Source organism: Python bivittatus, unplaced genomic scaffold (genome assembly GCF_059951505.1).
Source record: "Python bivittatus isolate LINGU-HERP-01145 unplaced genomic scaffold, Pbiv_v1 ctg000090_np1212, whole genome shotgun sequence".
Lineage (NCBI taxonomy): Eukaryota > Metazoa > Chordata > Lepidosauria > Squamata > Pythonidae > Python > Python bivittatus.
This window is the reverse complement of record NW_028277046.1, coordinates 4,124,931-4,141,684: the sequence shown is the minus strand read 5'-3', so window position 1 is coordinate 4,141,684 and position 16,754 is coordinate 4,124,931. Positions and strand designations below refer to the sequence as shown.

Below are 16,754 nucleotides of genomic sequence, written 5' to 3'. Positions count from 1 at the left end.
GGACTCCAATGCCTATGGTCCCCACCTGATCCCTGGTTGGGGGTGATGGCCGTTGGAGTCCAAAAGGTGGAAATGTGGCCCAATTAGAGGAAAATCAGCTTCTCTGTTATCTCCCACTTTAGAATTTCAGTTACTGGAAGTTACTCAACTATAAGTCGCTCCCCCTTGACTTTGGGGGGGCTGGCTGGGGATGCTGGAAGTTGCAGTCCGAAAATAACCAGCAGCATCTTTTTTGCGGAGGAAGCTGATTAAAAATCTAGGGGGTGATGTTGGTGGGAAATTTTCCCCCCCCAGTTGCTCGTCTGCACTTTGGTCCCGATTTGCAGATATCGGATCGAAGAATGGCGGAAGAGAACGTCGCTGTTTCGGGAAGGGTAAGTCTGCAGTCGTTCCCACCCCTCAGCTTGGGAAAGGGGGTGCCTTCCCGAGGGTGTCTGGGGTACGGAAATAAAAGGGGGGTCGCATAAACCGGAGGTGACGGGGGTCGGTTTCGGGGCTGAGGACGCAGCAGGGCAAAATCACATTTTCCATAACTGATTATCGGTGAGCAGCCGGGCAAAGGAGCGTGGGGTTTGAAGGGGCAGAGAAAGGCCTTATGAAGGTGAAATGGCAACCAGAACGATCCTGCCTGCGTCGGGCACTCTCGGTCCTCCTCGAGGGTTTGGGGCAGCGAAAGACCCTCTTGCCATCTAAGTGCTGCTGCGAGTAACGTGGCTCCCGGCAATGGAGGAGGTGCCAAGCACTTGAGCAGGCCTTCGGGGACGGCACCAAGCGTGCCAGCCACGGTTGGCACTCCCACCGGTTTCCTTTTCCACGTCTGCTTGATCCCTCTCTGGAGGTCTTTATATTCCCCTGTTTTTTCCTAGTTCTTTCGCATTGACCCTTCTATCACCTCCTCCTGGACCTCTTTAGGAGTTGGGTTTGGAACAAAAACGCCCCGCACTTTGGGGCCTTTGCGTCTTCCCCACGTGTGGTTCAGGAATGGAGGAACCTGCAATTCTGTGCGTTGGTCGCGAGGCCCCAAAGGAATTTCCCCACCGTTAGATGGGCATGAGACCCCCGGTTGGCACTGCTGGGCCTGGAAGCTGAGCAGCACCCACCCCACGAGGGAGACCCCTGAGGGGACCCGGGCGGGAGGCGAGAAGTGGACGCCCAAACACCGCAGCTCCGTGCGCCCTCCCTTCTCTCCGCAGATGCTCACGAAGCCCCTCGTCCTGGTGACCCTCATCTCTGCCTTTGGGTCATCTGTCCAGTACGGTTACAACGCTTTTCTGGTCACCTACCCCGCCGAGGTAAGGCCTGCCACCCATGGGGCCGGGCTGGCCCACCCCGATGGGTGTTGCTCTGTGGGTTTGTAACGCAACTCGTGTCGCTCGGCTTCCCCTCCCAGCACATACAAAGCTTCTTCAACGCGACCTACCGGTTCAGGAACGTGATCAGCATCGACCGCAACGTGCTGTGGTTCCAGTGGGGACTCACCGTCTCCTTCTTCCCGCTCGGAGGCCTTTGCGGGACTCTCATGGTCGGGCCGGTGGTGGACAGCATCGGCAGGTACCCCCCCTCCCTGCCCCTCCCACCTCGCCTCGCCTTCCCCTTTCTTGCTATCTTTGTTTTCCAGGAAAAAAACGCTTCTAGCCAATAACCTGTTGGCCCTGATCGCGGCTGCCCTTGTGGTTTCCTCCAAGCCAATGCGTTCCCACGAAATTCTGATTTGTTCGCGCCTCTTTGTGGGAATCTGTGCCGGTGAGCGACAGCCCTGACGGTGGGGCCACCTCCCGTTCCCCAAAGCTTCCTTCGGCTGCCCATGCTCTCCCGACCCCACCGAAGGGCACTCTTTCACCACGGTGGGCACGTGGAGTGGCATGCGAGTGGGTCTTCCTTGCCCGGCCCTGGGGTAGCCTCATCCTGCCAAAGTTTTGTGTAACTATCTCGGGGGCGAATGGCCAGCTTCGGCTGCGAAAAAGGCCACCACATTCAGATGGTGAGGGATCCTTCTCCTTGCCTTCCAAACCAGGGGTTGCCTTCAGCGTGGTCCCCATGTACCTGGCCGAGATTGCCCCCCAAAATCTCCGCGGGGCTCTCTGCACGGTGGCTGACCTGTTCATCACTTTCGGCAGCTTGATGGCGGAAGTCATAGGCTTCCATGAAGTCCTTGGAAGTGAAGAAGGTCAGGGATAAAAATATGTATGTTAGATTGGGGTGATTCGGTGTCTGGTGGCCACGGTCCTGACCTGGTCTTCTCCTCCAGGTTGGCCAGTCTTGCTCAGCCTCACCGGGCTCCCGGCGTTGGTGCAACTGCTGTTGCTCCCGTTCTTCCCTGAAAGTCCTCGATATCTCCTGATTCAGAGGAAGCAGGAAGAAGAAGCCCGGAAGGGTAACGAATCATTGATTGACTGATTGATTATCAATTGTGCCTTGTATTCTCAAGCCAGTCTTGACCTCCCAAGTCTCTGGCCTCGATTAAAATGAGTCGTGCACTCTTCCATCTTGTCACCTAAAAAGGTAGAGAGAAATGGCTTCAGACTAGGGGCTGTCCTCTTCTTAAATTTGTTTTTCTTCAGCTACCAAGAGGGCTGGTGGGACAGTGGCCTTGCTGGAGGCCAGGTGAAGACCTCCTGCTCTGATTTTTGGGCTGCTTGTTATTTTGGGGCATGCAAAATCAGTGGGTGAAGCCTCTTTGGAGCCAGCAGGTTGGGACACCTGGTTTGGACAGGAAGGAGAAAGAGAGGGGCGTTCTTCAAAGACCGAAGCACGGAGCTCCGCGTGGGCCTTGTGGTTCCGGGATCTCCCTCCGAGAACGTGCCTCCAACCTATGAAACGTTTTCCGCGTGTCTCTCCGGTTTTCCAGCAGAAGTGGCTTTGAACAGCTTCAGATGAAGGAAGAGGACCTCAAGGTCGGGGTTTTCTTGTCCTGCCCTCTCAACCAACCCCTTGCCTCCTTCCTCCGTAGCCTTCAAAAAGCTGAGGGGCTTGGAGGATGTGGAACGCGAGATGGAAGAACTCCGACAAGAGGGCCTCTTGGAGAAGGTGGAAAAAGATATGGACGTGCTCAAAATTCTGCATTATCCCACCCTCCGATGGCATCTTGTGTCTGTCATCATCCTGATGGGGGGTCAGCAGCTCTCTGGGATCAACGCGGTATGGAAACCTTCTGGAGGAGACTCCCATCTATCTATCTGGAGGGTTGGAGAAGGCTGCTCTACCAAGACCCCCTAGATCCGTGTTTCTCCACCTTGTCAACTTGAAGATGTGTGGACTTCAACTCCCAGAATTCCCCAGCCTGGCTGGGGAATTCTGGGAGTTGAAGTCCACACATCTTCAAGTTGACAAGGTGGAGAAACACTGCCCTAGGTGGTCCAACCGGAGGAGGCCAGAGGCGTGTTCTGCGTCTTGCAATTCAAGGAAGGCGCGAACGCCATGCCTGGAACCGCTTGGCGAAAGAGGGTCTTTGTTCTCATGGCAGGCCCAACATTATGCGAAGCAGATCTACCTGTCCTCGGGGGTCAGCAGAATGACCATCTGGTACATCAGCCTGGCGTTATCTCTCTTCCTGATGGTCATCACCACGCTGGTGGTAAGACGCTGGGGCAACCGTGACCTCGGCGGTCTTCTCGCGCCTTCCCTCCCACGCTTGGGCTGGGGACGAGACGGAGGCCCTCTTTTTTCCATCCTGGGGGGGCAATAATCAGGTGAAGGAGAGAAAGTCGGAATAGCCATGCGGCTCCTTTAACCATCGCCAATGCCCGATGGTATCTTTCTCCAAGCGTCATGGACCTTTTTTTGGCTGAGAACGGACGAAAACGAACGGACGATCTCTGGATTTACGGATTAAAAAGGGTTTCGTGTAATTTGGGAGGGTGGAACAGCATTAACTAAGTTCGTAACGGCTGCCAAATGGTGCCGGTGGATTTCCACGGGGGAAGCACGGACAGATTTAGGTGCCCCCGCCCGGGTCTGACGCTCCTCACCGCTGCCGCACTTTTTAAATTTCTAGATCAGCATTGTTGAGTCTTCGGGACGACGGATCCTGCTTCTCACCGGCTTCAGCATTTGCAGCATCTCCTGCATCTTTCTGACGATGTCCCTGGAGCTTCAGGTCGGTGATTTTTAAGGCCACTTTGGCAGCCAAAACCTCTTTTTCTCCGGCCGTCGCGAACTGGGTTACTTTGCTAACCCCTTTGCTAGCTTTGCTTCCACACAACTCCCTTCTCTGTGCTTTGCTTAAAGAGCCACCTTATGTACGAGGGGCGGCGATATAAGTACGATAAATAAGTCCATAAAAACATAGTTTCCGATTTGGCTTGAAGGCAGACAGGCAGACGCCGCTCTTGATTGAGTTCTGCAACATTCACGTCAGCTTTTGGGGACGGGCGAAAATGCAGAATGCTTTTTTTTAGAAACAGATCATTCATTTATCCAAGTTTATGGGCCGCCCAACTCCGGTGGCATACGCTGACGCTTCACCGAGTCCTCGAACGGCTGCAGGTGATAGAGCAAGGATATTTTTCAAGTGGTCCGTCCACGCTGAGCAATCCACGCCCGCTCTTTCTCCTGCAGAAAAACATCCCCGCCTTGTCGTATCTGAGCGCGTCCTTTCTGACCATCTTCCTGATCGGATATGCTACCGGCCCCGGTGAGTATCCCAGCGCCGAACCGTTCCAGGGGGTTGCCATCTCAGAGCGTGTCTGTTTCGAACTCGCGCCTGGCTTTGGGCCCTCGGACCCCTTCCAGTCACACTCCAGCCGGAAGGGTTCAAGGGCGGGCCTCCTGTCTTTGCAACCAGGCCCGGTGCCCAGCGTGCTGGTGGCTGAGTTTTTCCTGCAGTCCTCTCGGTCCACGGCCTTCGTGATCGCGGGTGGCACCCACTGGCTTTGCAAACTCCTCATCACCGTAACGTATCTCCACGTAGAAGTGAGTCTTTTCTTCTTCTTTCTGGCTTGTTAACATAGCCCCGCCCATTCAGGGGATCACCCCTCCTCCTGTTTGATGTAGCCCCACCCATCTCACTCCTAGCCCCACCCACTCTTTGAAGTAGCACCACCCCTTCTGGATCCCATCCCTCCCACTGTTTGACTGAGCCCCACCCATCCTCAGTCCTAGCCCCACCCACTCCAGATCCCAGTTCCACCCACTTCGACAGTCCCACCCATTCTGGATACCGCCCCCCCACTGCTTGACTGAGCCCCACCCCTTATGGACCCCAGCCCCGCCTACTTTGATATAGCCCCACCCATCAGTCCTAGCCCCACCCACTCCAGATCCCAGTTCCACCCACTTTGACAGTCCTGCCCATTCGGGATGCCACCCCACCCCACCCCCTGCTTGATGTAGCCCCACCCCTTATGGATCCCTGCCCCGCCTACTTTGATATAGCCCCACCCACCCTCAGTCCTAGCCCCACCCACTGTTTCACGTAGCCCCGCCCTTTCCACGCAACTCCAAGAAACTGCCTTCCACGGAGCGTTACTCGTGGTGGAAAATAAAAACACCGAAAGGGCTGCTGGTCCAGATTTCGAAAGAGCGGAGCTCACTTCAGCCCGGCCATGAATCTCCTCTGTTCCTGGCTGAATCCAGGGTGACCATTCCTGGGTCAAACTCTCCAGCTGCGGATGGGTGGGACAAAGGCAGGGCGTGACCTCCTTCGGTGGGACCTCCAGCCCACTCCTGTGACCTCCTTTCTCTTCCTAGGCGGACCTGGAGCCCTACAGCTTCCTCCTCTTCTGGCCCTTCAGCATCGCCACCGTCTTTTACATCTTCAAGATCATCCCCGAAACTAAGGATAGAAGCTTCTTGGAGACCAGGAAGCTGATGTCCCTCCATCAGGGCCAGCAGTCCTAACGGTGGACTCGGGACCCTCTCTGTGGGCATCTCAGCTGCTTCCGGCCAGGGAAGATGGACGCGTGAGACGCCCCCTTAGTTTCGGGGCAGGCAGCGCCCCCGTCCCCACCTCCAGCCCCCCAAGCGTCGAGCCGTGGAGGTGGCTCCTTGACCAGAAGGCTTGACTTCTCGCCAGGTTGAGGGGCACCAAGTGATCGCCGGGCTGCTGTAAGGTTCAGACCTCCTCTGATGGCCGAGACGTTTCATGGAAGAGCGGGCGACAGTTTGGGGGGACGTCGCTCTGGTCCCCCCAGACCGGCCAGCCCCTCAGCAGCGTCCTGGAGGGATCAAAACCACTTTTTGCAAACTTCTCTAGAACCTCCTCGTTGGCTTTTCCCCTTTCCGTGTCTAAGCCTTGCTTCTTCTTGATGACCCAAGCTCCAACCGCTGTTTGCTTGCTTCTAAAATGATATTATTTTGAAAAAATATTACATTTTGGTGAATAACCCTGCCCGTCGCACGTTCATTTATTTGGGTGGGGTGGGGAGAGTCTCGGCAGGAGGGTGGAAGTGGGAACGAAGATTTGGGCGTAGAAGTTGGAGTGGGAACGAAGAATCGGGAGGCTCGGAAAACACCAGGAATCAACCTTTCATTCGTGCCTTTAATTTACCTGGAGAGATGAGTATTAAATATAATTAACTCAGGTTTTCTGAGTGGGAAAGGCTTTCTGAGCTGTGCATCTGGGTAGTTTTTCTCTTGAAACTGCCCAGAACGAGGAAATGCAGATTTTTAACCGCCAATTGGATTCCCTCCCTTTCCAATCGTGGTGCAGTCCCCGGTGATTAAATAAAACTCTTCCTTTTTAAAACATCTTTTTTTGGGGGGGGGGGATTAGTTTTATTATTTACTTGTGTAGCTTGTCCACCCTCCGCAACTGACCGGGACTCGGGGTGGCATGGAAATGTATTAAAAGAAGAAAATGATGCATATCAAAAAGATATGTGCAGGCAACGCCTGTTGGTCCCCTCTCCTATTTCTTTGGTTTTCTGGTTATTGCTGCGGTTAAGTACAAAAATGGCAAAAATCTCCCCCTTGTGCAAAATCTCCACGAGAGGAGGAAGCTGACGGAAAAAAATACATCATTTACGTGGCGGAGAACGAGCCAAAACTGGCTACGGCGGTGTTCGGTTGCAGGCATTTTCTGGAGAAAATCCAGAATATCAGTGCAATAAGGTGGGAGATGGAACCATCTTTTCCTAACCCCAAAGCCATTTGGGGTGGCATAGAGACAAAATATGAATAATATTTTGAACAGCAATAATAATATAATAAGAATAGCAATCATAAGATAAAATAACAACCGGAACAATCATATAATAAAATAATATAAAATAAGAACAATAAAATAATATAAAGCGATAATATCATACCCTAATATCCGACAATTTAATAGATAATAAGGTGGGCAAAAAGGCCACTTCCAGTCTAAACATCTGGCCAGCTGTGCCACCAACCATCGTCACAATGTCATCGATGGCGGCCGTTTCAGCTGGCAAGCAGCTTCTCCAACAGGACATCAACGCGCTTCCAGACGGGGGAAAAGGGTTTCCGACCTGGGTCCGGATTCGGGGCTTTCGGATCGGTGCCGTGAGACCGCCCTGCCAGGTAGGCCCCTCTTTGCGCACAGCTAGGTGGTGGTTTTCCTTACGCCCCCCCCCGACGCCTCTCCGGCTTCCCGGTGCCGTTGCGCCTTAAATTTCCGCGGGCACTGCCAGCCTCCTTGTTTTGAAAAAACAGGAGAACTCGGGTCGTAACTACCAACTGTTTCCCTTCTAGAACCTTTTGCTCCCACTGCCCGATTGGCTCCGAAACGTCTTCTTTCCAGCGATCCGACGGGCAAAGGGACGGTCGGTGGGTGTGTTTCTCACCCGGGCTGGGGAGATGGGGCTTCCCTATTCAAGGGCAGTCTACCTGCAAAAGCTGGGGAGGGGCAGAGGGGCATCTGGGAAGGCACGTTCACGCCTCGTCGTGCTTCCAAGCTGCCCGAAGGGCTGAGCAGGAATGGCGGGGAGCAGATGCCAGCGTGGGGGTCAGAAGCTCTCCATTTCTCTTTGAAACAGCCGGGAAGAATTTGCCAGAGTCCGGAGTTCAGATCCTCCTCCCCAAAGCCATGGAGTTAGATCCAGAGAAGCCGGAAGTGATTAACCCTAGAAACCCCAACCAGGTGAGCTGGGACTGTGGCAATCCACGTGCGTGGCCTGCAGACAGCGATCCGTGCCTTATCCGGAAGCGGCTTCCAATATCTTTTGCACGCAGGCAACACCTGTTGGTCCCTTTTCCTCTGCTGCGTGAATGAACAGCCAGGAGCGGCATGTAAAAAGGGCACTGGGAAGAGAAACACCGTTGTTTAGAAAGAGTTGCTGCTTTGAAGTGGAAATAATAGTAGTAGTAGTAGTAGTGATGATGATGATGATGATGATGATGATAATTTTATTTCAATGCAAATCCTTTAAGGGACCCTCTTAAAATTTAAGAGACGATCAATTTGGAGTGGATGAAATCCAGAAAAGAGAATATACTGTCTTGACTGTGGCTGTTGACATTTATATGTGGTTTGGATTTTAACAACCGCTTCTCGCCGTAGGAACTTTGAAATCCTAATATTTGATGGAGGTGTGTCGTTTGTAGCCCCTTTTGGTCGTTTGTGTCTTTTGGTAAAGCTGTCGCTTTTCCTTGTTCGTTATCGGTTGCTCTTCTGTTTCTTTCCGAGTGTGTACGCTTGTTAAAATACATACGTTTAACAAAGAAAACAAAAACAGAACTTTGAAAAGTACAAGTTACGTTTTTGGTTTCTTTTTTAATTTGAACTTTAACTAGGATAAACTATTCAACTGCTGAGAATTAATGAAAGGTCGAAAAGGTGAACACAATGCTATGCATTCCCTGTTTATTTGTGTTGTGTTTTTCCTCCCTCCCTCCCTCCCTCCCTCCCTCCCTCCCTCCATTTTTCCTTCCTTCCCTTGGTTACGCTGAATAAAAATATAATTAAAAAGCCCAAGAGAGAAAAAAACCGAGCAGATTAAAAGCTCGACCCCCCTCTGCTTCTCGTGCTTTCTTAATTTAAATTTTTTCAAACTCCTCGAGGCCTTGGAAGCCTGGACCAATGAAGACGCCCGCCCTTGCTCCCCCCTTGGCTTGCAAGCTCTCCTCATGGCCTCCTTTCCTCCCTCTCGGCAGGACCTGACCAGGCCGCTGATGGCCATGACGATCATCTTAACCTTCGGCTCCTCTCTCCAATACGGTTATAACCTCTGGGTGGTGAATCATCCCTTTGCGGTAAGTGGGGCCCTGTGGGGTCCAAGCACCCCCCCTTTCCTGGGAGAGGCCGTTCTCGACGGATCCCCGGGGCCCTGACGGGCTGACCCCTCTGCGCTGCGGCTGAACGTGCAATTTTCCGTCTAGCTGATCCAAGACTTCTTCAACGCCACTTCCAGGGCCAAGAGGAGGGAGAACATCCAGGCCAACTTCCTGAATTTTCTGTTCACCTTGACCGCAACCATCTATTCTCTGGGCGGCCTCATCGGGTCTCTCATGGTTTGCCCGATGGCCGATACCTGTGGCAGGTAATACGGGATCACCGGTAAAGCAAGCCTGCTCCGTCCGACTGTGACCTAGCTGTGAATGCGCCCTTGACGACCCGCCCCGTTGCTTTATATTTCTGGAGTTCTCCGCACCTGGGAAGGAGAACGGAGGCTTGCAAAACTTTGCCGAAGAGGAGGAGAGGGGCATTTCCTTCGTGTTTGCTAAACGCACGGCGACCCTACGTCCGTTGCCTTTATTTCAGAAAGCGGTCTTTTAGATTTATTCCACGCCGTTGTTCGTTTTCCTGGCTTTGCTCCCGAACGGTCCTTTGCGAAGCAAAGTTATCAGCCTAAACCCTGGATCCGTACGAACCTCTTTCGGTTTGCCCCTTTTTCGGGTTCTTTATTTCTTCCAGGAAAATAGAAAGCACCGTGCGGGTAGCCGGTTCCCCCGGAAATAAGCCACAGTTAGGAAGAAGATCAAAGGCGTTCGAGAGGATAAAATGGACTTTGTGGAAACCGGGATCCCAGTTCTTGACCTTGCTGGTCTTCTTCTGCAGTGCTTCAGAATGGCATCTGCAGGCGGGAAGCCTTTAATGCTGGTTTGAGTTCGCTGCCCCCCGCTTAAGATCGACTGAGTCTCTTGTCCTTCTAGGAAAGGTGCCTTGATGATAACCAACCTTCTAGCTGTCATCTCTGCCATCCTGATGGGCTTTTCGACCATAGTCCAGGCCTACGAATACACCGTCTTCTCCCGGCTGATCAGTGGGGTGTGCTCAGGTGAGAGTTCCCGAGACCGAGTTGCTGGATTTGGGAAGCCGCACACAGGCGGTGGCTGGGATCGGCCTCCCCGTGAACGTTGGCTGAAAAAATGCACACCTTGTTCCCTTCTTCGGTGGGAAAGATAAGGGGCTCTTTGCATGCCCCCATGCACTCTTTCCTTGCACCCCGAGGTCCACTTCCCCTAGCCATGGTGGCTACGTCTCTCCAAAATTGGGCGTCTTTTTCCGATCCGGCGATGTTAGGGACGGAAGGCAGGACTTTTGTATTGGAAGTTCCCCAGGGCCCAGCTGACCCACGGAGACCCACAATCTCTTTGAGCCAGGTTTATTAAACTGCGCTGGGGACAGACCTCAAGGAGGGTACAACAACCTTTATTGGGTTGTACCATGACTGCAATACTAGGCAATAATATAACGCCCTTAACCAATAAATGTGGTCTGTAGGGGTCGCTTAGCAGTCAGAAAAGGCTTGACGTCACATAATCCATCCCATTAAATGCTGATTATTACCCTAAAAATACGAGTATTGTTGCGAGAGCACACGAGCGAACGCCGGCAACTTTCTGTAAGCATCTAGGCAGGCTATGGGTTTGGGTTCAGGGGTTCGCTCTGGGGTCCCTCCTTCGCTTTCTGGCTGCCCAGCTGGGCCCGTGTCCTCGAACCCAGAACCTCGCAGACCCGCGTGAGAAATGGCCGATTCTCGGTTGCACGACGGCCGTTGATTGCGTCTCCGTTTCCCCCCTTGTCCAGGCATCTTCTCCTGTGCCGTACCAATGTACCTGGCTGAAATTGCTCCCCGAAATTTGAGAGGGGCCACCATGACGATGGCTATGATAGCCGTCGCTGTCGGAGTCCTGGTCTCCCAGATCCTTAGTCTTCGGGAGATCCTAGGCTCCAAAAGAGGTAAGTTGGCGTGGGATCTTGGGCGTCTAGAGGATCTGGACCTCCTGGTGACTTGGCCTCCTCTTCGCGCAGGTTGGCCCATCTTGCTGAGCTTCACGGGGATCCTCGCGGCGTTCCAGCTCCTTGTGTTGCCCAGGTTCCCCGAAAGTCCTCGATTTCTGTTGATTCAGAAGAAGAACGAGGAGAAGGCAAGGCAAGGTAGAACGAGCCCAGCCATCATGGGGGAGCAGGCAAAGTGGGGTCTTCGGTGATTGATCTGCCCTTGAAAAATGTTGGGGGGACGGACTCCGTGAAAGCACGCCACGGTGCATTCCCACACACTATGATTGAAGACCACCTTTCTTACGGATGGGATATCTTTTTTATTCCACTCCGTGGCCTCCAGGAAGGGTTCCACCAAGAAATTTCAAAACCCATCCTGAAAAATCTGGATTCAGATCTCCTGCCTTTAGAAGATGGCTTTTCAAGAGCAAATCCTGGTTTGGCATCTTCTTCAAAGGGGGGCTCCACCCATTTGTGGCTTACGTTCAGTCGCGGCTGACCGGCAAACTCTGGTTGCGTAAAACACGGCTTACTTTGATGGGCAGACCAGGTCAATGGCTGGGATTAATGATGTTACTCTTCTTGTAGAGTATTTTATTTATTCTAATATGCATTTCATTTATTTATTTGTTTTCCACATCACGTTCTGGGTTTGGGTTGTAATCTTCTGCGCACCACCCAGAGTCACTCTTGTGAGGTGGGTGGCTATATAAATTGTTTAAATAAATGATTTATTATTGTTATTATTTTTAAAAGGCCATCCCCATTCCTCCCCGTGAGTCTGCATTACGTTTTGCTTCACGCTCTTAGTTTTAGAAGGCTTTGCGCACACTAGTTTTGTGGATCTAAAAGTCGTATTCATTTATGTTGCGAAAAGCAGCGATAGTCCTGAATCACGAGACTGGGCGTACAGGAATGGGACGATGGGTGTTGTAGTCCCACCGGCCTTGTAGATACCTGTCCCGTAAAAACCAAATCTTAAATCGGGGTTGCAAATCCGGTCCGAAAATTGTACCCCCAGCCCCAACGTTGCCTGTGTTAATCTGGATTAGGCAGGTGTTTCTGGCGTGTCCTTGGTCCAACTGAGTCCGCAACCCAGATTCAACTCACATTTATTATATTCACTTCTAATTCCAATTCACCATAGCAACGTCTAAATGGGTTCCACCACGGATTTCAGAAACAATTTGGGTTCCTGCGTCAGGTCACCGTTCGACGGTGCAGACTGGATTTGACCCTTTCATGCAGGTCTGCTAAAGTGGCTTTTTCGGGGGGTCCCCTTCCCCCTTCCCCCCTGCCCCCCAGTCTTGAGGATCCTGCGAGACAGGGAAGACGTGGAGGAGGAAATAGACGAGCTCCACCAGGAAGATATATCCGAACTGGGGGAAAAGGAGATGAATGGGCTGAAGCTGCTCACCTATGAAGGTCTACGGTGGCAGATGATCTCCGTCATCATCCTGATGGGCGGTCAGCAGTTCACAGGGGTCAACGCTGTAAGGCCGAGGCTGGGGCTTGCTTGGGGGGAGAGGGGGGACTTCTGGCCCTGCCAAAGGGCCACGCGGAGCCCCCTTGGCGTGCTCCAGGGTTGCCCAGTGTGTCCTGCTGCAAACCATCTCCTCAAGGGATTTGGGGACGGCTGGGTCCCCAGTTCCCAGCCCACCTTGCCTTTGGTGGCTCGCGATTCTGGGCGTGGGAGCTCCCGCACATCTGGAGGACTTCAGCGTCGGCAACCTGGGATGCCGAAGATGATGGGAATCTGGTCTCTGATGGAGGGTTTCTGACTCCCCCAAATTAGGGGTGCCCCGTAGCATCGGCAGAACAATGGAATTGGTGGCGGGGGTCTTCTGCTTTCAGGTGTATTATTACGCGGAGAAGATTTACAAAAAAACGTGGCTGAACAAGAACGAAGCTCGGTATATCAGCATCCTGTCTTCTGTGTTTGTCATCTTCACCTTATTAGTTGTGGTACGTTTCTCAGCACGAGTTTCTCACCCGTCTTTCCCCAAACGGGGCTTCTCTGCCAGTTGGATTCGAACCCAAGTCCAGAGACAAACCGTGACTTAGCCCCTTTGCAGCCTGATTGCTGTGGTTCCCAAACCTTGATTCAGGCTGACACCCGCCTGACGGTCTCTCTGTTTGAGAATGGCGGCCGCTCCCAGCGAATTATGGCAGGTTGAACAAACCCCAGTTGAAAAAACGTGGCTTAGCCCCACTTTTGTCTCGGGTTTTCTACCCCCTAGACCTACACCATCGACACCGTGGGGCGAAGGATCTTAATTCTCGTGGGCTTCAGCATCTGCAGCACTCTGTGTGTCTTGTTAACCATAACTCTCGAACTTCAGGTCTGTAATCGAAACGTTTAAGAACTTAAGAACTCGAAGAACTTCTCGGAAAAAATGCCCACGGCCCGAACGTGCGCCGGTATTTTCTGCGGGGCTTGGCCGGGTCCCGTGTTTTCAAAAGGGGGACATTCACCCCACCCCACACTTGGGGGGAGGTTATCGGGCTGCAGAAAAGGAGACTGTTGGAGGTCTCCCTGTGGCCATTTTAATTTAATTTAATTTAATTTAATCTAATTTAATCTAATCTCCTTGTAGCAATTTTAACTGATTTTAAAATTTAATTTTAATTTAAGGAAAGGACGGTTGCTTTTCGCGGACGTGCCTTCTGGCAAAACGTAGCTGCCCTTCCGTTCGGTTGGCCCGCGTTAGGGGTGACCAGCTTGTGGGGGCCCGAGATAGCAAAGGGTGGGAGATCGAAAGGGTGCCCCATCAATGCCATAATTGACATCGGGGGGCTTTCTCCAACAGGCCACAACCTCCTGGATGCCTTACGTCACATCCTCTTTTCTCTTCCTCTTCCTCATCGGTCACCTGTTGGGGCCAGGTAAAGCAGCTTCACCTGGGTGCTGGGTCCCCACCCACTGATAGGGAGGGAGGATCATTGGGGGGTGACTCACTAACCCCCATCTCCCCCCCCCCAGGTCCGTTACCAAACGTGATCATTGCAGAGCTGTTCCTCCAGTCTTCCCGATCCACGGGGGTCGTGCTGGGTGGTTTTATTCACTGGTTTCTCAATTTTTTTACTGGGGTAGTGGTCCTTCACATAGAGGTGAGTGAATCGGCATGGGGGGGCCGTGGAGGATCTGCATTAGGAAACCGAGCCCCCTCCTCATTCAAATAGATATGCCCCGACCTGTGGCCGAAGGACGCTTTTCAACGGGATCCCAGTGGAATAGGACGCTAGAAACCAAATACTTTTTAACTGTTTTTTTTTCCTCTTTTTTTTCCTACTCTGCTTAAAAGTGGAGGCTTTAGGAGGAAGGACTAAGTTTAAGATAGAAAATCTGTTTTGTAACAGATGCATTTAGCGTTTTGTAGCTGTTTAGCAATGCTAAATAGCTCCAGGTGTGAAGCAGCCTGACACTTAGCAGCATTCATCGTTAATATCGGCATAACCCCTTTTTTCCCTTTATCTTTTAAGGTTTAAGCCAGTGTTTTTCAAAATTGGCAACTTCAGGATGTGTGGACTTCAACTCTCAGAATTCCCCACTCCCAGAGAATTCTGGGAGTTGAAGTCCACACATCTTAAAGTTGCCAACTTTGAAAAATACTGGTTTAAGTCCTCTAAATCATCCGTTTGAATAATCTCTGTATAAATGCCACCGTACCCAAATAATATAATGCATTAATTGCATTTTACTGTATAATAATACAATATTTTAAACGATGCAATAGGACGGGGGCACGGCTTCCTGTCTGAGAAGGAACCCCATTAGTGCATATCATTTAATTCCGTTTAAATGGGAACAAAGATCATTTTTCTCCTGGCCCTACTCCTTTTCTCTCTCCTCCTGACCCCGTCGAACCTGCTAAAAGTGAGGGTGGGTCCCCAGACCCTTTTTTTAAACGCCAAGCTTGCTTTTTCATACCTCCCTTCATCCAACGCTGTCCATTTTTTCCCTTAACAACAACAAAAATCATTTTATCCCCTTTCCAGTCGTTTTGACGTTCTCTTTCTTTAACACCCACATTTTTTGGGAGGGGGGAGAAATCTCTTTATTGAGTCCACCACAAGGGACCCTCCCACGTTAGGCTGACCGCCGTCTCTCTCTCTCGATTTTTCACTCCAGGCGAAGATCGGCTCGTACTGCTTTCTCCTCTTCTGGCCTTTCTGCATAGCCAGCTTTGTTTTCATCTTCAGGACTATCCCTGAGACCAAAAACAAGACCTTTTTGGAGATCCGGAGGCTTATGGCCGTGCAGGTGGCCAAAAAGGTTCACGTCCAGGTGCCTGATGACCGACTGGGACCACGGAGCCGGTTGATGCGTCTGAACAGGAAGAGGCGCCGAAAACACAGGACCATCCAGCCAGCTTCCTTCGTCCCGTCCGTGCCCTCGATTTGAAGAAGTAGTTCTTCCTCCCTGCTCTGTTGAGATTTTTCTACTCTCGCGTGCAATTTTTAAAATAAAGAGGTGTCTTCATGGTGGAAGAGAGTTGCTTGCTCTGCTGGCGGGGTTCTGTAACAGCAGGCGGGAGACGGGAGGGACGGCCGGGGTGTAAAAGGTGGCTCGGCCCGCAGAAGGAAAAGGGGTGTGGGAAGCATCTCAAAAGGGTTTGCAAAAGGAGAGGAGGGGAGAAAGGCTTTTGGGCTTGCAAGGCTCTGTCGTGTCACCTTACAATAAAGACAGAGCTAGTCCTGAAAATTGTGCTTCGTGCATGGGCTACCTCGAAGGGCTGGAGGGTTCTTTGGGACGTCCCGTTGGACATCCAAGGTGGGCTTTCTCACCCTGGGGGGGGACCCTGGTTAGCCACCGCAGGTCTGCATTCAGGGCTCCCCACGTTCCTCCAAACGGGCTCTGGGTGCATCTATTTCCAGACCCCCATGGGGGGTGGGAGATGAGGGGTGGGAGAGGGGGGTCTGCACCAGGCCCTCGGAAAGGAAAAGTCACCATTTTGGCAACCTGTTTTGGTGGAAGGGGCTACACAATTGGTCTTTGTGGGAAAACCGCTGGAGCAGATGTTCTATCTAGGCCTGATGTGAGCCTCTTTGAGAGTTAAGCAGAAAGATGAAATAATAAAATAAAATAAAATAAAAATAAAAATAAAAATAAAAATAATAATAATAATAATAATAATAATAATAATAATAATAATAATAATAATAATAATAATGTTTGCCTATCCCAGGTCTTTGGGAAGGACTCACGAGGTGGATAAAAACGCCAAACCCAGTTTAAACATCTGGCTGACAGTGCGACCAGCCATAATATATTATAAAATTATAAATCACTCCTTATATTATTATCAATTGTATTATAAATTGTCTAAGCAGAAAGATGAAATCATAAGAACAATGATGTTTATTGTCTGTCATTTATTGCCTCTCGGCAGCTGCAGTGTCTTCGGACGGCCACCAGAGGGCGCCCTTCACTGTCCTTGCCCCACTGCGAGGCTCTCTGCCAATTTGTTAACACAACGCACAATTTCGTTGTGTTAACAGATTGTGTTCAGCTGAATGTGGACTAGTTTGGAAAGAGGAAGGCGAAAGGAGCTCTTCCAGGCTTTACTGTCGCCTTCTTAACAGAGTCATTGAGAGTCAGGTGGCATACCAGTTCAATAAACTATTA

The 16,754-nt window shown here is 51.6% G+C and overlaps 2 protein-coding genes across 2 annotated transcripts; both read left to right on the top strand.

Moving 5' to 3' along the window:
• Nucleotides 1-591: 591 nt before the first annotated feature.
• On the top strand, nt 592-6,252 carry LOC103065490 (solute carrier family 2, facilitated glucose transporter member 5-like). The gene is made up of 11 exons (XM_025169061.2): nt 592-1,292; nt 1,391-1,551; nt 1,619-1,743; nt 2,015-2,167; nt 2,249-2,374; nt 2,951-3,138; nt 3,464-3,574; nt 3,995-4,096; nt 4,558-4,633; nt 4,784-4,911; nt 5,689-6,252. Exons 1-11 carry the CDS (start codon nt 1,194-1,196, stop codon nt 5,836-5,838), a joined length of 1,419 nt encoding a protein of 472 aa, XP_025024829.2. The 5' UTR covers nt 592-1,193; the 3' UTR covers nt 5,839-6,252.
• Nucleotides 6,253-7,341: 1,089 nt separating this feature from the next.
• LOC103065735 (solute carrier family 2, facilitated glucose transporter member 5-like) lies at nt 7,342-15,450 on the top strand. The gene is made up of 13 exons (XM_088136659.1): nt 7,342-7,482; nt 9,055-9,153; nt 9,280-9,440; nt 10,054-10,178; nt 10,931-11,083; nt 11,156-11,281; nt 12,431-12,618; nt 12,980-13,090; nt 13,366-13,467; nt 13,936-14,011; nt 14,109-14,236; nt 15,258-15,373; nt 15,414-15,450. Exons 1-13 carry the CDS (start codon nt 7,342-7,344, stop codon nt 15,448-15,450), a joined length of 1,563 nt encoding a protein of 520 aa, XP_087992785.1.
• Nucleotides 15,451-16,754: the final 1,304 nt, after the last annotated feature.